Source organism: Squalius cephalus, assembly GCF_949319135.1.
Source record: "Squalius cephalus genome assembly, chromosome: 6".
Taxonomy (NCBI): Eukaryota; Metazoa; Chordata; class Actinopteri; order Cypriniformes; family Leuciscidae; genus Squalius; species Squalius cephalus.
The window spans coordinates 28544007-28571406 of NC_137127.1; the positions used below are offsets into that span (position 1 = coordinate 28544007).

Genomic DNA, 27400 nt, shown 5'->3' on the forward strand with positions numbered 1-27400 from the left:
CCTGAGGTCGGCGGTATCGCCGGCGATACCAGCTCGCTTTTTTTTTATCAGTGTAAAAGAAACTCATAAATACTCTGTTGAATTTGATTTTCCATAGGAGTTTCATACATCAATCGATTCTGTTAAATGTGTATTATTTTTGTGTATACTCACAATAAAAACAAAGTGTTGTGCTTTTCGCCAAATAAAGAAAAATAAACACGAAGCGAGTTCTGCCTTCTCTCTGTCCGTGTAGTCCATTCTGAAACGCGTCCGAAAATGAATCATAACTCAGCGAATACTTCTCACACAGGCACGTGATATATGTCTTTATGAAGCTTGAAATCTCTTCTTTTAAATAAAGTAATTTATATAAAAAACAAATGTTTTCAACTCATGTAATCCGTTTAAAAGCAATGAGAGGTACCTTTTTTCCGTCTCCCTTCATTATCTCTAAATGAGCTGAGGCCGCCCCGCCCACCGGCGCTATTCACATGTAAATAGTTTACCTGATCTAGTATGCATCGCACCCGCCCCCGATCAATGCCATAAAAACACAGTTTCTTCATTAGACTTACTGATAGTTCATCGCGTTTTGAGTATGGCACGCTTCTCCGGCTTCTCCGCCCTTCAGATGATTCTGGACAGCGAGGAAGAATGCACCTTTTCCTCAGAGGAAGATGAAGACTCGGACGATCGACGAACGGCAGCATTTTGAAGAGCGAATTGATCCCGCAGAGGACACCATTTCGGAGTAAGTTTTACTGTTATATAATTATTTTTCTGATAATTCAGACTATATCTGCTTAGTGTTGGCTAGCTTTTGGCATCTTACATGAAAGATTGCATAACAATATCCCTTAACATTCGTGTATATGCTCAAGTGTAAACTTTTTCAATGTGATAGGCTATTACTCTCTAAACATATTTGTATATTAAATATATTTCACTCAGTTTTGATTAGCTTATAACACTGATTATCATGTTACTTTATTTGTGAATATCTGCTTAAGTGTAATGTGATTTAGTCTAAATATATTTCAGCCTCCGGTAAAATATGTGATAGCCTAGGCCTACTGTCTAAATACTAGACATATATATATGTGTGTGTGTGTGTGTGTGTGTGTGGTTTATGGTTAGACTATGACACTGCTTATCATGCTTCAGTACTGCCTTATGCACAGATGTTTGTGAATACAGGTGTAAATGTTTGAAATGTAGTGATGTGTCGTTCGCGAACGATCCGTTCATTGCGTGCGTCACTGCGTGCGGTCTAAATGGCTCATCAACCGATACTCGCGGTGACGCGGTGATATTTCTCTGTCCTATGGTCCATCAACAGATATATACATAGATTGTGCGTCCATAACAATTAATTGCCCATCAGTTTGCTTTGGATAATGTATGCTAAATTTTTTTTTTGTTGTTGTTGTTTTTTAGGGGTTATGACTGCAGCTTGCTCTCCTTCTCCAGCACCCCGTAGAGGGGCACGCAGTTCAGTTCTCAGTGTGATGGAGAATCTTCCCGAGTAAGTCCACAGACGTAATATTTACAGATGAAATATAATTGTTTACATCATCATAATATAAAAGTAGCCTACATATTCTTGTGTGATATTACAAAAACTGTTGTCTTTTTTTATCCATGGCCATTAGTGATCGATAATGATAATAATTCAGTGTCTTTGATTGTGTTATCAGTATGCTCACAGTGTGTTTTGTTTTGTTTTTTACAGATGTGACAATGAACATGTCCAAGCACTTGATTTACTTGTAGCCCGCATATAAACGGGGCACAGGAATTTACTGTGAGATACCTGCCTTTACTTTTGTTTATCGCTCACAATTGCTTTGTTTATAGCAGACTGATTAATTTATTTTGCTCACATTTAATTTGCTTAGAGCAAATTTAGAACATTTAGTTCCTCCACATAGAGGAATTACAATAAAACAGATTGAAAAACAAAACCTTTGAATCTCCTCTTCTTTGTTCAGGCACTTGATGGCCCATTAGCCACTGGAAGAGTGTATGTCACACCCCTGGTCTGAATCTCATTAATATTGATGGCCATTGGGCCATTAATATTGATGGGCCACCCCTCCCATGCATAAACCTCTTCTGACAAAAAAACTGTTTTAGAAAGTTCAAATCAATGTACTGTTTTACGAGAATGATAAAGCAGGATGATTTTCACATAATTTTGAAGCCAGAACTCGAAGCTACAAAATTCATTAGTCAAAAGTCTTATTTACACATATTTAGTATGTGTTTTGAGGTCTCATTTCTGCAACTTTCATTTTTATTTTTTCCAATAACCACGCATAAACATTATTCTCTTAAAAATTCAAACATATACATGCATGTTGATCAGATATTTTGGTAGCCCTGTTTGTGCTATATAGAGTGAATTTACATCTTTGCCATTAACATGTTTATAAATAACTGAAAAAAGCACAAATCTCAGAGCATGTCAGAACACCTCCAGGGCCCAGAAAACAGCTCAGACTCCAGAGGGTTAATGGGTAATCCGTAAATCATAAAACCAGTCCAGGCAGGGGTCAAAAACCATATAAGCAATCCATAAATGAGAAACAAAACAAGAACAGGCAAGAAAACAGACCTCCAAAGTGGTGTGACGAATAACAAGGACTCCGTGACAAACACTAAACAGACAGGGTATATATACACAGATACTAACAAAGTGATAGGGAACAGCTGAGTGCAATGATCAGTGATGAGTCCAGACAAGGATTGTGGGAAATGCAATTCATGAAGTAATGGTGACAGTATGGGGAAGAGACCTCTAGTGGACACCCGGGATACATAAACCAGACACTGTGACAGAACATCCCCAGGGCATATCTGGAGGAACTGGAGACCACCGCTGCTGATCAGGAGAAACTGGAACACAGAGCACAGAGAGGTTAGGGTTGGCCTCAGGGGTCATGTCAAAACCAACAGAGGGTTTATTTATAGCCTCTGTGACCATAACAGGGCAGGCAGGACATCCAGGAATACTGTCTATGACAAGGTGAACAGTGTCTTTTATCATGGTCTTCTCGGACGAGACTCTGGGAGTTCAATAATGGCCTCTGTGGCAATAACAGGGCAATCAGGAAGTTCATTGACGACCGCCGTGGTCGCATCAGGGCAGAAAGGGAACTCAAGGGCAAACTCCGTTGTCGAGACAGGACAGGCAGGGAGCTCTGGGGCCTGAGCATGTTCTGGAGTGGATTCATGGGCTAGAGCGGGCTCTGGAGCAGACTCATGAGCTGAGAGCGTGTGTGCGGCCCAAACACACAAAATGGCCTCGGCCATTACAGGAAGAGCAGCCGCTGGCAGTGAGCTAACAAGAGCTATCAAGGTAACAATACACAGGTGTACTGAATGAAGCCATAATGAGTCCAGTCAAAGGATTATGGGGAATAGTCCTTAATATTAACACAGAGACAAACGGAGTGCCCTCTGAAGAAGCTCATGGGTACTCCAGCTGGAGGATATGACACAATGACCTTGAGGTGCTCTTTCAAAAGTTTAGCTGTCCTGTTGCCACGGTGGCGCTATATAGCCATTGTGTATATCTTCCATGCACACTTTAAATCTTGCATTGTGTGTGTTGTGTATAAGGTTGTTTATAGGGCATTATGCGTGCATTATAATGCATTAAGAATGCCCTTATGATGCATTATAAATACAGATTCATTTTGTGTTATAATGCATTACTTTTAAATGTTATAACGATAAATATGTAAGTATTATAATGTATTGTAAGTGTTGTGATTATTTATCAGATGATACAACATATTATAAGGTTGTTTATAAGGCATTATGCATGTATTATAATGCATTATAAATACAGGCTTAATAGAAAGTGTTACCAAAAACCTTTGCCTTTTATTTTATAAAATTAAGTATTAAAGTTGGCATGTGCAAACAGAATTGTAAAGAGAATTTACAAAAAATATAAATTGACATACTTATGATTTCATTATATATTTTTCCATCTTGTTAAAAAAACATCTTGTTAACTTTTATTTTGGACAAAATGGCACAGAGTTACACTTGTGGTGTTCCACTCGGCCATTGAGGGCCATTGTTTCAATGGGCCATTGAAAGTGAATGGGAGAGACTGAAAAGTTAGAACGCCATGAGGAATATCTTTAGATCTGATTGATGGAATATATTGAGTTTGGGCTCTTTTTAATCGTGAGCTCCTGCTGTAAATAACGTTGTGCCATTTTTCATGATCAATGTATTTTTTATGAAGATACGAGTAAAAAGGCCAAGTCTAAGCTACCTTGCTTGGCTACGTGAGTCTGTGGATTTTTTTGTGTTAGAACTCCATGAGGAATATCTTTAGTTCTGAGTAATGGATTATGTTGAGTTCGGACTCATCTTAATTGTAAGCATCTGCTGTAAATAATGATGTGTCATTTTCCACAATCGGAGCATGTTTCCTGAAGTTACGAGCGGAAATGTGTCTAAAATTCAGCATCCATATATGGTTTACACATGGGTCTCTTGAAGGGCTTCTTTTACAAAAACCTCGCTCAAGTTTAGTAAAAAGCCTGAAACAATTATGCTTGCTGTATTCTCTACTCATTGAGACCTTTCAAATGACATATGACACAGGACTATCTGAGCTGTATGATGTATTTGACATATTGCTGAATGTAGTACAAAAAAGTAGTTTATAAATTATGAATTTTATTTTTCTATTTATGAGCAAATAACTCAGCACTACTTAGGAGTTTATCAAATTGGCTACATTCATTGTAAATTTCAGACTCTTAAGCTTTCAAATGACACCTATTTTAAGTTGATTAAAATGTAAATGTAAATGTAAATGTTGATCAATGTAATATTTTTGAAAAATATTATGATTATTTATTTCGCAGCTAGGTGGCGCCAGCGGGGGGTACATTTCGTTTTAGAGTGATAACTCAGCACTTGTTGGGAGTATTTTGTGTTGTTCCATTCATTGGTTGCTTAGTAATTTGAATTTTTTTTCCACCGGCGGGACACTTCGGGTTTAAAGGGTTAATCAGATGCAAATATAAATATAAGTCAAGTCAAGTCAAGTCGCTTTTAACAATGTAGATTGTTTCAAAGCAACTTTACAGAGATAAACGTATAATTTAACAGAGATTGTTTTGGCTTTATAGTGATTCTTTAATCCAGCTAAAGTTATTGTTCATTGATTCGCTTCCGTCGCAACGATCATTTGTTATTAAATTAGGGGCCGCTAAGACGACACCATTCTCTCTACACAGACTTTAAACGCGAACCTGTGAGAAGCACTGATGGCGTTCACATGCGCATTAAGAATTGGTTCTATAGTTATGTGCGTTTGAATATATGTGCACAGGTTTGGAGTTCCCTACAAACCAAGCCTAAACAAGGTTTTTTTTTTTTTTTTTTACATAACTGTTACAAGCACAACCATTAAGAAAAAAAGAAGTATAACAACTGATGTGTTAGAATCACAGAATATGTCATTTGCGAGTGTTTGTATGCACCACTGCAGTGATCGTGTGACTCAGAGGGCTTTTGATGGTACTTTGCCCATTAGGTGTTTTTTAGTATTCTGCTCTGGCCTAAATATAATAATGAAACACTTAGGAGCAAAAATACAGAGAATCAGACCAAAGCTTGAAGCTAGAATGGCAAATATCTCCACAGCTACAGTAAATTTCCCTGGAGAGCTGACATAAGCTGGAACAAATGTGATCCAAACAGCACAGAATATGAGCATGCTGAATGTGATTAATTTAGCCTCATTGAAGTTATCAGGGAGCTTTCGGGCCAGAAAAGCTAAAATAAAGCAAAGGAAAGCTAGGAGGCCAATATAACCCAGTACAGTCCAGAAACCAACAGATGATCCTAAACTGCATTCTAGAATGATCTTTTCTTTGTAGTGTTGCATGTTATTGTAAGGAAATGGTGGAGATATTGTTAACCAAAGCACACATATCAGTACCTGTACAAGAGTGAAACCAAAAACACTGAGTCTCTGTTGATGAGGCCCAAACCATTTCATAACATCACTTCCAGGACGTGTATCCCTGAAAGCCATTAACACCACTACTGTTTTCCCCAGAACACAAGAGATACAGAGGACAAAAGTGATGCCAAATGCTGTATGACGCAACATACAGGACCATTCAGTGGGCCGACCAATGAAGGTAAGTGAACAGAGGAAACACAGAGTCAGTGAGAAGAGCAGCAGAAAGCTCAGTTCTGAGTTGTTGGCTTTTACTATCGGAGAGGCCCTGTTTTTGTATAACACTAAAGCCATGCTCAGAGCCACTAAAGAGCCCACAATAGAGAAAGCAGCCAGGATAATCCCAAGGATCTCATCCCAGGAGAGAAACTCCACTGGTTTAGGAAGACACTTGTCCTTCTCATTATTGGGCCAGTCCTCAGGTAGACATTTGTGACAATCTAAAGAATCTGGAAGATGAAGAAATCAGTGCTTAATAGTCATTCATGAACCACAGTAAGAAAATGGAGACAAACAGGAAAAATCAACTCAATGGAAAAAGCAGGATCTATGATATGGTGCTCATTTTTGTCCTACATTAAAATGCTGCCAATAACGTTTACCTACATATTATTACCTACAACTTATATTATAAGTTTACATACACTTTGAAAAATGTTAATAAACAATAAAGAAATAAATATGGTATCATGTTTTTATTTAGTACTGCCCTAAATAATTATTTTAACAAAACAGATGTTTACATATAGTCCACATAACAAAATGACTGTATTTATACAAATTAACCAGTTCAAAAGTTTACTACCTGGATGATCAATGACTGTTTTAATGCCTTGATTATTAACACTCTGTGTTACTACCTGGATGATCAATGACTGTTTTTATGTTTTGTGATAGTTGTTCATGAGCCTTGTTTATCCTGAACAGTTAAACTGCCCACTGTTCTTAAAAAAAAAAAAAAAAAAAAAAAAATCCTGCAGGTCCTGCATACTCTTTGGTTTTCCAGCATCTTTTGCATATTTAATTTTGAGATCCATCTTTTCACACTAAGGACAATTGAAGGTACTATTACAAAAGGTGCAAACATTCACTAATCCTCAATAAGGTAATACTGTACAAAACACTGGCAGTCTTACTCCATGAGTCTAATTTTATTTTTTCAGTAATTCAAAAACATTTATCTGTCCACAAATTCCCAATTACCAAACCGAAAAACAAAAAATGTTGATGTTCAACAATAATACAATGTCACTATTTTGACATTGTCATTAATGTCACTATTTCAAAATTAGATAAATTAACCTCAAACCTTTTATGAATGACTTAATCTTACTAATGTTGATATTTACATAAAGTGACAAAATTAAAAATAGAGTAGCCATTCATCAAAAGTTGAGATTTTGTGCCGTTTATGGTCAACAGTAAAAATAAAATGCATCTTATTCTTACCCCATCTTACCCAAGATTTGTAAGAACTTTGTGCATGAGTTTTTAACTAGATTTTTCTTTTCTTTATGATAAACTGTCTTTTATGTCTCTGGCTCAGAACCATCTGTGATTTATCCAGAAGAATGTGTCTAAACATATTACCTGTCTCATTACTGATTTCTCCTTTTGCACAGTTAATGCAGTCATAACAGCAGACAGGTCTTCCTTTATGCACAGCCTTCCTAGAACCTGGAGTACACCTCTCACTGCACACAGACACAGGCACCTGCAGGTGACAAACAGCATCAGAGTCAGAAATGACTTTTTATTTTATTTTTATTTTTATGAATAATACACTTTACAATTTTTTTATTAATTGTTTTAATAGAAGTGTAGGACATAAATGTATGACACTGTCCTTTTATATTGTTAGAAGAAAATGTCATGTCTTCAAAAAAATACAAAAACATGGGTATTTCACAACACTCGTAAGTAATCACATTTTATTAACACATCTTATACCTTTTCACTGCCATCATACCAAAAGATAGCTCTGTTCAGACTGAATTCTTGGCTTTTAGGCTGGGATGCATCATATTGACCCACTGTAACAAAATCAACTGAACTGTCTCCCTGAAGCTGCCAATTCACAAGTTCATAGGTGGCCATGGGGTCTCCATTGGTATCGAATGAAACAGAATAATTATTTTTTGTAAAGTTCACTCGTTTGAGCTGATCAAAAACCTGCATGATAGACTAAAATTATTTGCTAATAATCAGTATACAGTAGTTCTACACAAAAAGTAAATAAATAATGCTGTATTTTAATGAGAATTTTTAAATTCTCGTTAGTCAACGTATTGTTAAAAAAAATAAAAAATAATTCCACGATAAGCAAACGTACCTGTCGGGGCTCAAATTTGATGTTTTTGTCACAATACTTTCCATTACAGACAATGCCATGGATAGCATGTGCTATAGCATATGTGGCTTTGTACACCATGTTAGTGATCCTCAACTGGGACGTGTCTGTGTACGGGTTCTGTAATGCGCGCAGGTCCTCTGTGCCATCACATGCTGGCATACCAGTAGAAGAACCTGTCTGCTGTTTTAGACTACAGCTAAATGAGCTTTCCCAGAATTCTGTCAGCAGGGGAAATTTCAGCGCCTGCTCTGGAGACAGGTGAAGTAAAAAGTTACGAAATCCCGGGATAACAGACCGCGGGATTCCAAAGCCTACAGCACCGATACACAAATTAAACCGCAGCATTTCTGGGTCTGTAACCCACGCCTCACTGCCAATCCACTGCATTGGAGGAGGAGGCTGCTGACTCAGCTCTTCTAAGAGAAATCTCATGTCACCTGCGGCCAAGAAGGCAACTATTACACGAGCCGTTGATCTGCGAATGACATCAGCGACTCTTTTCAGTTTACTGCGTGGCTGGGTCCTGTAGTAGGCCTCAGAATATTCCACACAGATTCCCTCCTCCTCCGCAGCCTTCAGAAATGATGCCATGCCATTGTTCCCGTAGTCTGAATCACTGCGCACAGCCCCAATCCACGTCCATCCGAAGTGCTTGACCATCCGTGCCAGTGCGGCTGCTTGATGGTGATCGCTGGGGATGGTCCTGAAGAAAATAGGATACTGCCGCTTGTCACTGAGACACGCGCATGTTGCGTAATGACTCACCTATAGTGCACCAAGAGGGGAAGAAAACATTTCAAATAAAATGTTTCCGAACATATAAGGACTTTAAGTAAACCTTTTTGATCCTATTACAATAATACATTCATTATATGTCTTATGAAAAATGTTGACAGATGGTCATTTTAACAAATGTTTTAAAAGTTTTTTCACCTGTGTTATGGCAAAAATACAATGATTTTTGAGTTTCTGGCACAGCGCCACATTTGTATTTATTTTGGAAATCTGTTAGAAGACTAAAATATAGTTTTACTGAGCAAACACCTGTGGAATTCCAAAAGGACCGAAAAGCCTTGACATGCTTATAGATGGTGTGGAACCAGATTCTCCAACTAGTGCAATAACTGCAGCTGATTTTGCACAGGAATCAGTGTTGTTAAATATGAGATCTAGTCCGTTGGCAAGCTGAAATGATACTTTGATTGCCATTGGCACAGAGCCACAAGAGTCATATATATGGTACCCTAATGTGATGCCCGGTAAGAGATCAGAGCTGTTGTTTATCTCTTGGATAGCGAACTGCAAGGCACGAGCAAAGCGCAGCTCTCTGAAGTCCATGCTGTTGAAGTACACACAAAAAAAACTAATTATTTTTTTAAATTATACTAATTAACATTTTTAAAAATAAGGATGTGAACGTTTTGATGGTCTGATTCTGATTAACTTAAGCAAAAAGACAGTTATGAACATACATTTTGCAAAATAACAACCCACTCAAGGCTGCTCTGTTAAAAAATGTATTACTTTTTATATTAAATTCTAACCTGCCACTGCACTCCAGTGGTTGTGGCCGTCTAGTATATGTGTGCTTCTCTGTCCTTAGATAGTAATGAATGGTGAAAGCCCCTCCAATGATGAAGTCTCCGTCCTTGAAGAGAGCAGGGGGCTGAGGGTCACCTTGGAGGATGCATGTGCCTAAATTAACCCCCCACACAGCAGGAACAAGTCTGGTAATACACAGTGTTGTCACTGTCAATAAAATATTAATATGCATTTCTCCTGCTTGGCAAACAACCACTCCAAATGTGAGGTGGGAGTTAAGTCTTGTTTTATATACTCACCAGCCAACATACTGTTGTATGTTGTACAACTCTGTAATGAAAAACATTAGAGGGTGTGGTTAATATTTCATATCAGTAAATCATAATGAAACAATGTGTCTCAAGTGAATCAAAACACACAAACCAGGACCTTCTTTAAGGCAATCCCACCCCCGGCAGCCTCAAGAGAAATTAGGTTAATGAAAAACTTTTAATCTCTTAAACTTTTAATTTGAATTGATTTTAATCTCCTTTACTACTTATTTTGCAAGCAATTTGCCACGTTTTTATGTTTCAGTGATACAACTATGATGAATTCTGCTATACATGCAGCCATAAATAATAATAATTACTATAGCCATAGAGACACACATGACTTGCGTGTTCACTGTCTGGCCGATGAGCACGTACACTCTCAGTTCTTGAGGGAGCTGTTTGCGTGAACTGCGAGCGTCTCCTTGTAAGGACGCTCCGCTTTTGTTTGTCTATCTTCTCGAGGGAAGAGGGACAAGCATCTGTGCCCGGCAGCTAGGGTCCCTCTCACGCTGAGGAGGAGAGAAGATTCAGGTCGTGGGGATCACAAATAGAGCTGGCTGAAGAGTTTGAGAGAGGAGTAATTTTCTCACGTACTTCAGCCACTGACAAGAGCGCTCTGCTGGACGAGGATGCAGCATCTAATGCATTCTCTGGTTCAGCAGACAGTGCTACTACTGGCACCATGCCAGGTAGAGCAGGAAATGGCTGTTGAGGGCGAAGAAGACGAGTCATCTGAGCCCTCGTGGCCATCCTGCCCCAAGTATGATGAGCTGTTGGGGGTTATGGAGCGTGCTTCAGACAGGCTCAAACTGTCATGGGAGTGCGCTAGGGAAGAGACTACTCGTGGCAGGTTAGACGAACAGTTTATTTCCGGCCATAACCCTCCAGCTCCTGTGAGCCTTCCATTCCTTCCCGACCTCCACACTGAGCTTGAGAAGGCATGGAAGAACCTGTATCGAGCCCACATCCACCGACATAGGCATGCAAACTATGCAAATGTCGAGGGGGTGCATGAGCACGGATACGTGGTGATTTACGTGTACTCTAAAAGCTCCGGCCCTGCCTACAAAGCCGCTTAAGAACACATAGTGGTTGAACAGCAGGGCATACGGGGCAGCAGGACAGGCTAGCGCTTCACTGCACACCATGGCAGTGCTTTAAGCTTACCAGGCTGACCTGCTGAAAGACTTAGATCAAGGTCAGGGTCTTACCTCTGATGCGGTATCCGAGCTGCGCCGCACCACTGACCTGGCTTTCCGCGCCACCAAGCAGACCGCCGCCGCAGTTGGTAGATCAATGGTGGAGATGGTGGCAACTGAGAGACACCTGTGGGTGAACCTGGCGGACATTATGGAGAAAGAGAAGGGCTTGAAGGGCCTGGTCTCGCTGTCCGAACATTTCAGCACCTCCGTGGAATCCGTGGCTGGAAAATCATGCATTTAAATCATGCATACCGCGCAGGTCTGACTCTGCGCCCAGGCAACCAGTGGAATAGGTTCCACTGTGGAATCCTTCCTCCTCCTCCGTGAAATAGGTTGCGGAGAAGGCGCGACCAGAGAAAAAAGAAGCAGGATTTGAGGGAAGTGATCCATCACAGGCGCTCCCAGTGCCAGTGAAGTGGTCCTTTCCTCTGAGGATCTGCACATCCACCCTCTCCTCTTCTTTCTTTTTTCCCTTTGTGCCCTTCTTCCTCCACAGGCACTCATAACATCAGTCCTGAGGCTGGGTCAATGATGAGTGTGTTCCATCGTTTGGAACCCGTCTGAAGGACCGGTGCCGGGCTTGGTAGTGAGTGCATCCTTTCAGACTGTAAGGGTATTACAGGGTTTTTTTTTTTTTTATGGTGGGTAGTATTAGAATGAAACACATCACCTGTAGTGAGTGACTTGGCCTCCTCTCAATTAGAGAGTCATCTTCCTAAGGCTGTCGCTCATTTGAGCTCCAGATAATTGATATGGCAAGCGTTCGGCCCTCTAAAAGTGGGGGCTGCCTTAATAATCATTCTGTTTGAGTGAGTTGGCTTCCTCTTGTTTAGAAAGTTATTCTGGAAAATAAGCCACCACTCCACTGAGTTCCAGGCAATATCACGATTTCAAGCGTATGGCCCTCAGAGAGGCCTCCTTGTTAAACCACCCTAGGTTGAGTGAAGGAGTTTTCTCTTGCTGAGAGAGTAAAGGGCACTATGCTAAAGCCTCCGCTCCCACAAGCTCCAGATAGATCATGACTTCAAGCGCGGTCCTCTGTATGCCGTTTTGACAATCACCCTGGGTGAGTGTGTTGGCTTCCTCTCATTTAACCCTCTGGGGACCAAGCTGTTTTTGGGGTCCTTGAGATGTTCTGACATGCCTTGATATTTGTGCTTTTTTCAGTTATTTATAAACATGTTAATGGCAAAGGTGTAAATTCACTCTATATAGCACAAACAGGGCTACCATAATATGCGAGCAACGTGTATGTGGATGTTTGTATTTTTAAGAGAATAATGTTTATGCGTGGTTATTGGAAAAAAATAAAATGAAAGTTGCTGATTTAAGAAAACAAAACACATTAAATATGTGTCCACAAGACTTTTGACTAATTGATGTTGTCCCTTTGAGTTCTAGCTTCAAAAGTATGTGAAAATCATCCTGCCTAATTATAAAACATAAAACACTACATTGATTTAAACATTGTAAAACAGTTTTTTTGTCAGAAGAGGTTTATGCGTGGGAGTGGTAATGGGTCATCAATATTAATGAGATTCAGACCAGGGGTGTGACATAGACGCTCCTAGAAGTGCTAATGGGCCATCAGGTGAGGCAGCCTGAACAAAGAATGAGGAGATTCTAATGTTTTGTTTTTCAATCTGTTTTATTGTAATTTTGTAAAAACAAAAGTAAAGGCAGGTATCTCACAGTAAATGAGTCCGTGTCCTGCGAGTTGCAGTGGAAGGCGAGAGTGAACAAGCTATATTCCTTTTAAAAAAAGTTGAAAACTATTTTTATCATATATTTTACAGAGTACTATTCCAGCCCATGCATAACTGATGGACATTTAGCAATGCTGATAAAGCAACACAATATAAGCTCTTTTATATTAACATTACCAATCAATAATTGTTATATTGTGCATGCATAACAACACATTTGTTGCAAAGCCACACAGGCACATATAGGCTACATTTGTATCATCACTAAGTATATAAACAAAATGTAACTAACATCTGTAAAATAGTAGGTAAATATGTACTTACTCTTTTTGATTTTTGTTGCTGCCTGTCCTCGTTGCAGTGGAAGGCGAGAGTGAACAAGCTACATTCCTTTTAAAAAAAGTTACAAAACATATGTAACATCAACCAATCTCCAAAAATAAATAATAAAGTCATACAGGCTCATATTATTAACACTAAGTATAAACAAAATTGAACTAACATCTGTAAAATAGTGGGTAAATATGTACTTACTCTTTCTGATTTCTGACTGTGTTGCTAAGCGCACTCCGAGTTGCAGGCGGAGGTAGTGATGAAGCTACATTCCTTTTAAAAAAGTTGAAGAATATTATTACATAAATATAACTATAGTAGCATTAGTCTATAATGAATAACTGATGTAAATAATTTTAGACGCGTGCAATAAGCCTATATGCGTGTCAATGGGCCATTACCGGAGAGGCACATCGCAAACATTAGCCTAACACATTTGTGCACTTCATTAACTGGGTATATTTACACATTTCAGCACATTTACACACATTTACAACTGATATTTGCGAGCATGCATTGTTAATGATAATGAGGCAGCATTTATATAGTCAAAATATAATCTAAACACCTACTAGGCCTACTTTCTAAAATAATTTCTAAATTCTATCTTTCATACATAATGATCTAAACATATCATTTAGGCTACACATACAAATACAAATTTCCTAACCAAGGGGTGTAGCATATGTACACAAAAAAACAAAACAAAACATTTTTGACGTTGAAATGGTACGAGATATTAAATTCATGGTATAGATATGCACTTTCATTAGATCGCGGCTGCATCAAGTCGCTCTTCAAAATACAAACGGTCGTCATCAGAGTAGTCGCGCTCCTCTTCTGATGAAAATCTGGACTCTTCGTCGCTAGTATCCAGGACGAACTGAAGGGCTTCCGCACCGGTGTACCGTGTCATCTTCCCAATGCGCAGGTGACGAAATGATGAAACTTGAAGCGTTTAATGCATTTGCTTGGGGGCGTTTACCTGTTTTGCATAGATGGCTTAGCACATTATCTTGTGAATAGCGCGCTCCGTGAGTAGGCGTGAACGAATTAAAGTCAATGAGCTCGTAATGAGCTCGACTGGAATCGCTCTCTTTTTATACAGATTACAGAAGCTGATAATATTTGTTTTTTATATAAATGACTTCATTTAAAAGATGCGATCTCAAGCTTTATGCCCGTGGGTCTGTTTGCCTGTTTGACTGAATTTTCGCGGAGTTATAGATCATTTTCGAACGCGTTTCAAATGGGAGTTTACTGACAGAGAGAAGGCAGAAATCGCATCATGTTAAAGTTTCTTTATTTGTCAAAAAGCAAAACACTTTATTTTTATTGTGAGTATACAGAAAAAAAATAGAAACTGAACAGGATCGATTGATGTATAACACGAAAATTAAAGATCAAAATTAACAGAGCATTTTGTGTTTATTTTTCATTGCTAAAAAAAAAAAACGAGCAAAACGCGCCGGCGCGTTTTTGGTCCCCAGAGGGTTAAAGAGTCAGCATGTTGAAGCCACCACTCCACTGAGTTCCAGGTAGATGATGTTTTCAAGTGGAGGCCTGTGGTAAGGCCACCTTGATAATTTCCCTGTGGTGAGTGAAGTTGGCTTCCTCTCACTTAAGAGAGTCATAATGTTGAAGCTACTGCTCCACTGAACTCCAGGAAGGTTATGAATGCGTATGTGTTTGGCCCTCAATTTTTGGGCCACCCCGATATCCGGCCTAGGCTTAATACTTTAGGAATGCGTCTCTTAGACAGAGGCGGTTTTTGCTATAGCATCTCTGCCTCCTAGTCTGCAGTAGCTCAGAGTAGGCTACTTCTCAAGGAGAGCCTCTCCAGCCCAAGACTGGCAGCTAGTGATCCTGGTCAAGTCAAGTCACCTTCATTTATATAGCACTTTTAACAATATAGATAGTTTCAAAGCAGCTTTACAGCAATAATAGGAAATTACATTTTTTTCGCTTTACAGCAGCTCTAGAATAAAGTTATTGTCCAGCTAAAGTTAGTTTTGATTGATTCACTTCCGTTGCAAAGATCATTAGTTATTAACTTAGGGTACCACGACACCGTTCTAATGGTGCGTTCACACCGGACGCGAATAGCGCGTCAGGCGCGAGTGATTTCAATGTTAAGTCAATGCAAAGACGCGTTAACCAATCAGGAGCCTGCTTGCTGCTGTCACGTGGAGAAGTGACAGTTTATAATGTTATTTTATGTTTGGCCTCAATAAATTATTTTGTAATATGACTAAAATGCACAACAAAGCAAATCTTTCACATAAAAACTCGATTTCAATATATGAGAGATACTCATTTTGTATTGAATGCTATTTATTCCATATCTATTCTAGATTATATGAAACATTATTAATCTAATTTAAAGACAACAAACAAAATTTAGTGTATAAAAACAAAAAACAAAAATCACAGGACAGGTTTCACTTTTGGAGGCTGGCTCCATTTATTATCAAAACAAAAATAAATTACAGATTAGGTGGGTGCGGGCGAGGGTGAACCTCGCGCCGGGCTGTATAGCGCGGGCTCGTCAGGCAGCGACCACTCGAGGCCGAGGCCTTATACGGCCTACGCTGTCCTCGTCAGCGTCCTCACCGTTAGGTCCACCAAACCTAGCTCCTGGAGCAAATTGTGAAACTCCTGAAACCCTCCGGAGGGTCTGGTGGACCCGAGTACAGCGACGATGTCCCCTACGCAGCTGTTTCTGCTCTCCAGAGCATATACAAGCGGTGACTCTCTCGATTAATGCTAATGCTAATGCTCGATAAACATCTAAAAAAGATGGCCGCCAACGGGTTTCGAAACTTTCGCCTCCGGATTTCGCCTCTGACAAAGGCGTCAAATTCGCGCCTGCCGCGTCTAGTTATACGCTTGACCACTTTGTGTTAATTCGTGCGTCAAGAGCGAAATTGACGCGCGTAAAAACCAAAGTTTGAAGCGAAATTTACGCGCGTCAATTTCGCTCTTGACGCGCGAATTAACACGAAGTGGTCAAGCGTATAACTAGACGCGGCAGGCGCGAATTTGACGCGCTATTCGCGTCCGGTGTGAACGCACAGTAAGAGAAAACCCGTAACGCGCTCCGACCTGCTTATTCGCACAACAACAGTGCCTGGTGGCTCGAGAACGCAAAACTTGAAATAGGTTCCAAGGTGCAAGCCTTGACATTTTTTGAAATAAGGTTATCTCTGCGCAAACTTCAAAAACGCAAACCTGTGAAAACGCTGACGGCGTGCACATGCGTATTTCGTGTTTAGTCTATCTGTGCGTTTGAATATATATGCACGCAGGTGTGTAACTGGTATGCCTCCTCTCACTGTGAGAGTCACCCGGCTGGGGCCCGCCTTCTGCAATCGGCTAATAATGCAAGTTGCAGACCTCCTCAGTTGGAGACCTCCTCAGACTGCCTAGGTTGAGCTGGACTCCTCTTGATACTAGAGTAAAAGCGAAATGCTGAGCTACAGTTCCCTAGTGATATTTGGCACAGACAAATAGTCAGGTGTTGCAGGCTCTTTCTTCAAAAAAGGCCTCCCCGATGATTGTCACCTGGGCATTGTTAGGCTTGCTCTCGCTTAGAGATTGACAAGCACTATGCAGAAGCCTTCGTTCTCTAGAGCTCTGGTTAGTAGCATTATCTAACTTGTGGCCTTTTAGAGCAGGCTCTCCTGTGAAAGCTCCTTGATTTTTGACCATCAAGTCATAAGGGTTGAGTGTTTTAGGCCTCTTCCATGGAATTTCATCCTGTTGAGGCCTCCCCTCCTCCAGAGCTTAACTCAGACAGCAACCTGTCTTGGAGCAAGTAAACTTAAAACTTTCTTGTCCTCTCACTTAAAGGGTAAAAAGTGCTAAGCAATGTGAATGAGTTTCCCAAGCCTAGCATTCCTCTGGTGGCTATCTCTGCTAGAAATCGATTTGCTACCAAGTAGTGGGCCCTCCACTTAGCAGTCTAGCTAAAGAATGTCCTGGCTCCCTAGAATGGTGCAGACTGATATCATGTTGCAGGCCTTAGTTTTTGATATCATGTTGCAATAGCCTCCCTGGTACTAGCCCTAGAGTTCTAGATTTGTTACCAAGTAACAGGCCAACTTGAAGGCAATCCTCCGGGTCGAGCTAGATTTTTTAGCACTTCCAGCTAATTCAGTATCCTAGCTCCCTAGAGTTACATAAAGTTGCAGTCTCCTCAGGAGCCTCCCTGTTATTGCTTTAGAGCTTGGTCGATGCTCTACTCGGTTGAGCTTAGGTTGTGCTCCCCTCATTTAAGAGGGTCTTTCTGTAGAGTACTCCGCTCCCTGAGTCTGGTCAGAAGGTTGAAGGACTCTCATGAGACCTCCCTGGTAGATCAGTGTTTATTAGGCTGTTAGGTACTCCCTTGTTCGAGAGGGTCATCCCTTGGAAGAACCTCACTCCCTGAGTTTGATCTGAAGGTCGAGAGATTCATATGAACCCCCTTGGTAGATCAGCTCCTGATAGAGCTAGAGGTACTTCTCTCATTAGGAACCCTATGAAGAGTACCCAGCCTTCACAGTGCTTTGAAAAAGATAGCGTTCTGTAGGTCCAGGGTTGAGCAGAGTAATTCCCCTCGATTGTAAGGGTCTGAAAAGCGTTATACTGAGTCCTGCTCCCCAGGATGCCCATCTATTTGTCCGGTGTGAGCTGGTTACTGCCTTCTTGCAATTTCTTTCATCTGGCTACCGCTCATGAGGCAAGTAATAGTAAGAGGCTCTGTTTTAGGAAACAGACAGGTTTTTAGCTAGACTGGGTCTCAGGTCAGACCGGGACAGCCTCCCTGGTGGCTATGGGGGTTGACAAGTTGTCCCCATAAAAGCGAATGGCCAGCGTTCCTTTAAGGCCTCCCGACCAAATTCCCTTAAAGGAACCCCTTCCCAGTGAAGATGTTGGTTCCAAGCCCTTGAGCGGCCTTTGAAGTTTTTTGGTAAGGCCTCCCCTTTTCTGAGTACTTAGTACTCCCTATGGCCACTGCCTGAGTGAGTCGGCTTCCTCTCATTTAGAGAGTCTTTCTTAAAAAGACTGAAGTCAATGCTCTATTGAGCTCCAGGCAAATCCTTCTGTGACTTATGAAGGTATTTCCTCTTTGAGGCATGATAGCTCGGGCAGTGGCCGTAGTGAGTACTGTTACTCACAGCCTAGTGTGAAGGGGGTAAGTGGTTTTTGGCATTTCTGTTGAAAATGCTGTTATTGTGCTTAGTCTCAGACATTTTTTAGCATGCATTTTTAGCATCCCCTCAGCATGGCGCCGTTTGTATTTCGTTCCCCAAAAGCGTCTCAGAATGCAGTGCAAGTTCCCTTTCGAAAGGGAACGTCTCGGGTTACGACTGTAACCCTTGTTCCCTGAGAACAGGGAACGAGACACTGCATCTCGTTGCCATGCCTCCTGGCTGCCAGCACAGTCCCTTCAAATAATAAGTGGATGACATGTTCTCTGGGCGCCCCTTATATACTTCATGGTCGCACTAGAATGATCTTGCTTTTGACGTCCTTCGTCATTTTTGGAGTGTGCGGACTCATTTGAAGTGCCTCTGTTATTGGATTTTTTTGTCTATGCACCTCATATGGACTAATTTTAAGGCACGGTGAGTTCCTAGCTACTCCGCACTAGTATGATGTCATAGGCTGTCGCTGGCCAATACGATTGCTGTGATTTGACAGTTGCTTCAGATACCAATCACACTGAGGTGTTTCCCAAAAGCATCTCAGGATGCAGTGTCTCGTTCTCTGTTTTCAGGTAACAAGGGTTACAGTCGTAACCCGAGACGTTTACTTTGTTTATTTCCGGTTTACTTTGTCTACTTGCTTTCTAAGTATGTTCTTATTTGTTTCCTGATTATGTTATCCACCTGTTTATAGTTTTGGAGGCTGGGTGGGATTATCAGCAATGAAGGAGACTTGAGGCTGGGCAGAACCATCAGCAACAAAGTAGACTTGAACTATGGTACCAAACAAGGAATGAGAAATCATGTAAACAAAAACATGGAAAACCAATCCAAACAGAACATGGCGGTAACAGGGATTGGTTCTGGGGATTGGGTGGCAGATCCAAAGAGGGGTCAGATAGACAAGGGTCAAGCCAGAGAGGCAGTTCATTCAGCGACCAGATCCAAGTGTGTTCTGGTGAAATCGGGAACCACAGCATTAACTGAACAGAGGACAGATATGAAAGCAAAACAAAAACCAGACCAGCAAATTAGACAATACTAACATGTGAATGTGAGAGGCACGAAACACACTAGCATTGAAACAGCGAAAAGGGAATATAATATAAAGCGGAGGAATCAAGAGGAGAGGATAGATAGTTGAGAGATAATGAGCATGGATGGAATAAAAAAAAGACTAGAGCAAAAAAAGGAGAGCCAAAACTCCAGTCCTGACAGCAATCAGTTATGAGACACGTGAGAGCCAACAGCATTTTAAGACAAAGCTGTTGAAAAAAGCTTCTTCAGATAGCAATTTTTAAATGTGCAGATAAAATAAAAGTGCTTGACATGAGTGTTCCAAACGGACTGAGATTATCAAATTTAGGTATGTTACTTAAACAAAACAATTGTCTGCCCTGGAGAACTTGGAATTTCATAACTTAATAAATCAGGATGTGAAATTAAGAGGAATAATTACTTAAAATAAAAAAATAAAAAATGTGCCGGTGCGAGGGACTTAATCTTGATGAAATACATATACCTCTATCACTATTTTCACTATTTCACTATTATTCACTATTTTTTTTTTAGTTGGTTCTCAACTGGTTTGGCCATGGGACCCACATTTTTCCATTGTCATTAAGCCACGACCCGAAGCAGGTTTAATATTTATAACTTAATAAAACAGGATGTGTAATTAAGAAGAATAATTACTTCAAATTAAAAATGTGCAGGTGCAAGGGACTTAATCTTGATGAAATACATATACCTCTATCACTATTTTCACTATTTCACTATTATTCACTATTTTTGTTTAGTTGGTTCTCAACTGGTTTGGCCATGGGACCCACATTTTTCCAAGGTCTTTAAGCCATGACCCAAAGCAGGTTTATTTCTCAAAAATGGTTGACACACACAAGTACTGTCCCACTTAATTCAAAGGTGCATTGTGTAATATTTGGGAGGATCTGTTGAGAGAAATGCAATATCATATACATCATATACATGTTTTCAGTGGTGTATAAAGACATTACTTAATGAAACGTTATATTTTTATTACTTTAGAATGAGCCATTTCTATATACAGTACATACATCACGGGTCCCCTTACATTGAAATGCACTGACATGTTTCTACAGTAGCCCTAAATGGACAAACGCATTTTGTTACTATGTTGTTCTTCATGCAAGGAAGCTAGCTAAAGTCAGCGAATAAAACACTGACACAATGATGAACAAGTAACAATAATATTGTAAATGTAAATGTAAATGTAAATGCACAGAAGTTCTAAACGATATAAACTTTTTTAAGAAATGTACAATAAAGACATAGTCAGAGATGAGATCAGTGTTTTTTTATTAAAGAAGACATTCATCACTTTAAAACATTAAAACATCAATGAAATATGTTAAAATTGCATTTTTCTCTAAAAGAGTTATTTAAAAAAGAGTTAGTGTTATTTCAAGATGTTAAAAAATCAATAATTTAAAGAAAAGATCATTTTTTTAAAAAATGTTGATTTGTAAGCATTTAACTTTCAGACAGTATTTGTAAAACTTTTACATAAAACACAAACATTGTTAAAAAGCCTTACGTTTTACATGCCATTCATTAAAGGACTCAGAGTTTAAAAGATATATAAGTGTTTCCTTGTGCTGGAGCAGTGTAAAAGAACGTCCACACACTTCAGAGGTCTGGTAGGAATGACAGTCTGTGAAGGTTGCAGAGAGACACACGCAAGCTCCACCCCTAACCCACCCACAACAGGTGTCACCGTGGGAAAACCCCACAGCCCCTTTTCAGCTCACAAATAGAAAAAGCGACCGGTGAGTTCAGAGTCCAAGTTGGAAATGACCAGTGAAAGACGGTGCAGTGGCCCGAACAGACCACACCCCCTAACACACCCCTCTCAAAGCTGAGAGGTCAATCTCGATTTAAGGGCGTCCCTAAAAATGACATCACTCATGGGAATCCCCCTCCCACAGCGTCACAGTCACATGAGCTGTTTAAAAAGGAGCGCAAACACGACACGAGATACTTGTGGTTTTATTCAAGTAGAACACTATGGCTACGTCAGACCCCAAAGCTCCTGAAACATTGATGAAGCTATGGAGGATTGACGTAACCTCGGTTCTCTCTAGAAGAGGGAATGAGTATTGCGTAAGTTGCTTACGCTACGGGTAAAGTTGTCTTTTCTCGAGATCTGAAGCCAAAAATTATCCTTAATTTTGTATTTATTGTCAACGCAGTGCGGCAGCCAGCAGACCATAGCAGGCTGTATAAACGTGCTCATTGGCTGATATTGGCGCAATACTCGTTCCCTCTTCTAGAGAGAACCGAGGTTACGTTAGGTAACCGAGTACGTTCTCTTACGAGAGGTTCTCTCGTATTGCGTAAGTTGCTTATGCTACGGGAACCCCTTGTCAACGCCGTGCGCGCCGAGCATCTACTGCATGAGTCCCAGGGGAGCCCGGGGAACACAACATGCGGGAACAGGCGGCCAGCAACGCGGGCCAGCACATGTAATAAGCACTTCATAGGAATACAGAGCGGCTCTGCCGGTCTATGTATAACGTGTGGGGAAAGGCGGCCAGTAGCGCCGGCCAGAACAGTACATAAGCACATCATAGGGAGAATAAAGAGCGGCTCCGCCGGTCTATGTATAGAGAGTATCAACCCTTAGCGCAGCTGTGTGGAGAATAGGTGGCCAGCAACGCGAGCCAGCACAAGTGCACAGGCGCATAGCGGAGAAAATACAGAGCGGCTCCGCCGGTCTGTGTATAGAGAATCTCACCTCTTATTGCAGCTCATCAGAAGAGCTAGCAGTACATGAGAGTAGTCTGCACATGAACAAATGGGCAGAATGTACGTATCACTCATACTGATAACAGTTTAGCCTGCAAGGCGGGAACTTCCAGGTTATAAAATCTCACGAATGTAGAGGGGGAGGCCCAGCCTGCCGCCATAAAAAAATGTCGTGAATCAAAATCCCGCTGGACCAAGCCCACGATGAGGCCATGCCTCTAGTGGAGTGGGCTCTAATGCCCATAGGGTACTGCAGGTGTTTGGACGCATAAGCTGCTGCAATAGCGTCCACTATCCATCTGGACAGGCTATGTTTCGAGGCAGCGAGACCTTTAGTGCGCCCACCAAACGAAACAAAGAGCTGCTCAGAACGCCTGAAGGCGGCGGAGCGTGTGATGTAAGCTCTCAGCGCCCTGACGGGGCATAGGAGGTTATCACTGTGCTCGCTATCGGATGCTGGCAGAGCCGATAGGGAGATGATCTGCGCCCTAAAGGGAGTGCCAATCGCCTTGGGGACGTAACCGTGTCTCGGTTTGAGGATGACTTTGGAGTCATTTGATCCAAACTCGAGACATGTGGGGCTAACGGATAGTGCGTGCAGATCCCCCACACATTTTACTGATGACAGAGCTATCAGAAAAACGGTTTTGAGCGAGAGGTATTTCAGATCCACGGATTCTAACGGCTCAAAGGGAAAAGCTTTCAGGGCCTTTAGAAAGATCCCACATAGGAACCGAAGGTGGCCGCGGGGGGTTCATCCTCCTGGCTCCTCTAAGGAAGCGGATGATAAGCTTGTTCCTTCCTATCGCACGGCTGCTCGTCGTCTCCGCGAACGCTGCAATAGCCGCGACATACACTTTGAGCGTGGAAGGGGACCTGCCCTTGTCCAACAGCTCTTGCAGGAAGGAGAGCACCCACGAAACCCCACACGTGCGTGGATCCAGGCTCTTAGTAGCGCACCATTTGGAGAACACTGACCATTTAGACGCGTAGAGTCTTCTCGTAGAAGGAGCTCTAGACTACGTGATCGTGTTCACGACCCCTTCTGGCAGATCAGCGGGTATCCGTTGATTATCCACGCATGCAGAGACCAGCGCTCTGGATGGGGATGCCAAATTGATCCACCGGCTTGAGAGAGAAGATCTCTCCTCACCGGGATCGGCCATGGGGCTGAGTGCGACAGCCTCACTAGCTCTTGGTACCAAATCTGGTTCTCCCATCGCGGGGCTATGAGGAGCACTGAGTGCCGCGTTTCCCTGATCCTCTTGATTACCTGTGGTAACAGCGAGATCGGAGGGAAAGCATACAGCGGGCGGCTGGGCCAGGTTTGGGCCAGCGCGTCCTCGCTCTTCGAGAGGAATCTCGGGCAGTGAGCGTTGTCGTCTGTCGCAAAAAGGTCGACTTCCGCTTTGCCGAAAAGGCGCCACAGTAGCTGGACTGTCTGGGGGTGCAGGGACCATTCTCCCGGGGGAATATTGTCTCTGGACAGTCTGTCTGGGCCGACATTCATGTGGCCCGGCACGTGCGCAGCTCTCAGCGAGCGCAACAAGTGATGAGCCCACACGAGAAGGCGTTCTGTCAGTCTGAAGAGATTCCTGGATCTAACACCACCCTGGCGGTTCACGTAGGACACCACAGACATGTTGTCCGAGCGGACTAGCACATGGTGGCCCCGTATATGTGGGAGGAAGCGCTTGAGTGCGTTCTCGACCGCTATCATCTCCAAACAGTTTATATGGAGGCATTTCTCCCCGGCCTGACAACAGGCCAAAGACCAGTTTTCCCTCGAAAAGAGCGCCCCAACCTGAATTGGAGGCGTCCGTCGAGATAACTTTTCGGTGCGAGACGGCTCCCATTGTCACTCCCCGCTGGTACCAGTCGGCCGCTAACCAGGGTCTCAGTGCTGAAACGCAGCTCTGAGTCACTCTGATTCGTATGCCGCCGGACGCCCAGGCTCGGTGAGGCACTCGAGCGTTCAACCAGCGCTGTAGCGGGCACATACGCAGTAGACCCAGCTGAAGCACTGCTGCAGCTGATGCCATACAACCCAGCATCCTCTGAAATGTTTTTAGAGGTGCGGCGCTGCCCATCTGGAAAGACGCGGCCAGGCATTGAACACGGCGCGCGCACTGTGTCGACAGCCGGGCCGTCATTGCCACAGAGTCCAGTTCTAAACCCAGAAAAGAGGCTGACTGACTGGGCAGTAATGAGCTCTTGGTCCAGTTGACCGTGAGACCCAGGCTTTCCAGGTGGCTGAGAAGCACTGTTCTGTGAGAGATAAGTTCTTCCTCTGACTGTGCTAGAATCAGCCAATCGTCCAAATAGTTCAAAATTCGCATGCCCTGACCTCTCAGGGGAGCGAGAGCCGTGTCCATGCACTTCGTGAATGTGCGGGGTGCCAAAGACAGGCCGAACGGCAGGACAGTGTACTGATATACCTGACCGTCAAAGGCGAATCTCAAGAATGGCCTGTGACAGGGTATTATCTGAATCTGAAAGTAAGCGTCTTTCAGATCGAGGGAAATAAACCAGTCTCTCGGGCGAATCTGCGCGAGGATCTGCCTGGTTGTGAGCATTTTGAACGGTCTTTTCATAAAAGCTTTGTACAAATATCTCAGATCTAAAATCGGTCTGAGAGCTTCGTCCTTCTTGGGCACGAGGAAGTAACGGCTGTAAAAGCCTGACTCGCTCAGAGAAGGGGGTACCGGTTCTATGGCCCCTTTGCACAGAAGTTTCGCTATTTCCGCACAAAGTAGGTGTGCTACTTCCCCATTCACTCTCGTCTCGACTCGCGCTTGAAAGCGCGGGGGACGGCGAGCGAACTGCAATTAATAGCCCTGTTTTACTGTGCTCAGCACCCATTCTGACGCGCCTGGAATAGCCTCCCATGCTTTCGCATGCACGGCTAGGGGCAGAATGACCTCCGGGCTTCGATTGCCGCATTCCGCGGGCTCGAGAACCTGATTCGGAGGCGCGGGCGCAATGCGCGCGCTCTCGGTGCTTGAATACGGTGGCTCGCAGACAGCGATGGCCGGGGTCCCCGCGGGGGAGGCGGCCTGTTGCGGCTGGTCGAGTGCGATCTAGGGCGGCCGCCCTGTCGTCGCTGCGAGGACGGAGGCTGAGCTGGACTCTGGGTGGAGCTTCGCGCAGGCTGGTCCCGAGGATGGCGTGCGGCTGAGCTCGAGCGTCGAGGCAGGAAAAGGTTCATAGTCTGCGTGGTCTTTTGTACCTCCGAGAAGCGGTCGACGATTCCCGTTGACCGCTAGGCCGAAGAGGCCGGTGGGGGAGAGCGGAGCGTTGAGGAAAACAGCTCTCTCGGATTCCCTCATGTCGGCGAGCGTCAACCAGAGGTGCCTCTCTGTGACGGTCAGCGAGGACATGCACCTTCCAAGAGCCTGGGCAGCGGATTTTGTGGCGCGAAGGGAGAGATCCGTCGCGCTGCTCAGATCCGTGATGGAAACAGGATCCGAGCCTTTCTTGTCCAGCTCACGGAGGAGATCGGCTTGGAGGATCTGCAATACTGCCATGGAATGCAAGGCTGATACAGCCTGTCCGGTGGCGGAGAAAGCATGGCCCACAAGGGCTGATGTAGTCCTGCAGGCTTTGGACAGGAGGGCAGCCTTTGAACGCCATCCAGACGGTGGGCAAAGGTGCACTGCAACCGCTTCTTCCACAGGGGGAATGGCATTATACCCCTTCTCGGCGGCGCTGTCAACCTGTGAGAGCGCCGAGGAGGCATGGGAAGAGACTCTCGCGGAGAATGGTGCATTCCACGATTCAGAAAGCTCAGCGTGGAGCTCCGGCAGGAAGGGTGCAGTCCTGGATGCGGGTGTTCGGCGGCGGCGATGCAGAAAGTAGCCGTCGAGTCTGTTCGGTGCTGGCTCTTTAGGCGGTGACCACTCGAGGCCAAGCTGGTCGACGGCCTTGGTGAGGAGGCGCAGAAGTTCCGCATCCTCGCCGGCTCGAGTACGGCCGGATTCCTGGACTGACGAGGAGGCGGAGTGGTGAGACCCGGACCAATCCTCGCTGTCAGAGGTCAGGATGGAGCAGCTGTAAGCGGCGGCGTCCTCATCCACTTCATCCGCTTCATCCCTGAAGCGGCGGCGGCGCGGGCGGGTGCCGGCGGCTGTGCGGCCGGGAGGGGGAGGGCGGAGAGGGAGAGAGAGAAGCTCGAGGGAAGGGTTCCGGCCAGGCCCGGCGCCACGAGGGGGCAAAAGGGGGCATTGCCCCCTCAGATCTGATTTGTGCCCCCTCAGTTTCATTTTTGTATTCATGGTTACAAATTAAATGTTTAACCTTTTGAGCGGTACAGTCCCATATATGGGATTTTTTATTTCAGTGCCCCTGAGAGTACGGTCCCACATATGGGATTTAGAATGTTCAGTGACGACATAACTGCCAGATTCAAACTGTGCTTTCGCGCTTTGGTTGGCGCTGAGCCAGAGTCGGGCGCGCTCAGCGCTCTCCTATATCACAATTATGCAGTGTTTTCAACCTCACAATTTTTTTTTTAGGTTTCAGACATTTAAATACACATTAAGCACTAGTAAAACAATATATTTGGAGTTTGTAAAATACACACTGGTCTGTGGAAGCAGCAATAACAATCTATTCAAATATAATTTGCCGACGTGTGTTATTCATATCAGACAAACACAGTGGAAGTAACTATAAAGTAGTTTACTCTATTCTTCTATTCCACTTTCTTGCATGTATTTCGGGAGAAATTGATGACTCACAGGATTCTATGAACTGCGGCGCAAAGAAACAGCCATCTCACGTTATAGATCAAGATCAAGATTATTTATAAAGGTTTTTAAATGACCAAACACACTTACAAACACATTTTTGAGAATCGGAGTATCAGATAGTTGATGACATGGTAAGCAAGTTTGTGAATATTTTGAATATAAAAGGGAAAAGGAAATAAAAGCGATACATCCGCGGTGTGTCACGTGACAAATATGACGCGTTGCCATGGAAACATTAAGG

The 27400-nt window shown here is 43.1% G+C and overlaps 1 protein-coding gene and 1 long non-coding RNA gene across 2 annotated transcripts in view; one reads left to right on the forward strand and one right to left on the reverse strand.

Annotated features, from left to right (window-relative positions):
* The window catches only part of LOC307160677, a 574771-nt gene that overhangs the window by 510720 nt on the left and 36651 nt on the right, over window positions 1–27400 (forward strand). The gene's annotated exons all lie outside the window — the stretch shown is intronic.
* On the reverse strand, window positions 5519–9674 carry LOC307160662 (extracellular calcium-sensing receptor-like; the record flags this gene model as incomplete). The annotated part of the gene is made up of 5 exons (XM_079874855.1): window positions 5519–6432; window positions 7574–7697; window positions 7934–8155; window positions 8316–9101; window positions 9381–9674. 5 exons carry the CDS (start codon window positions 9672–9674, stop codon window positions 5519–5521), a joined length of 2340 nt encoding a protein of 779 aa, XP_079730981.1.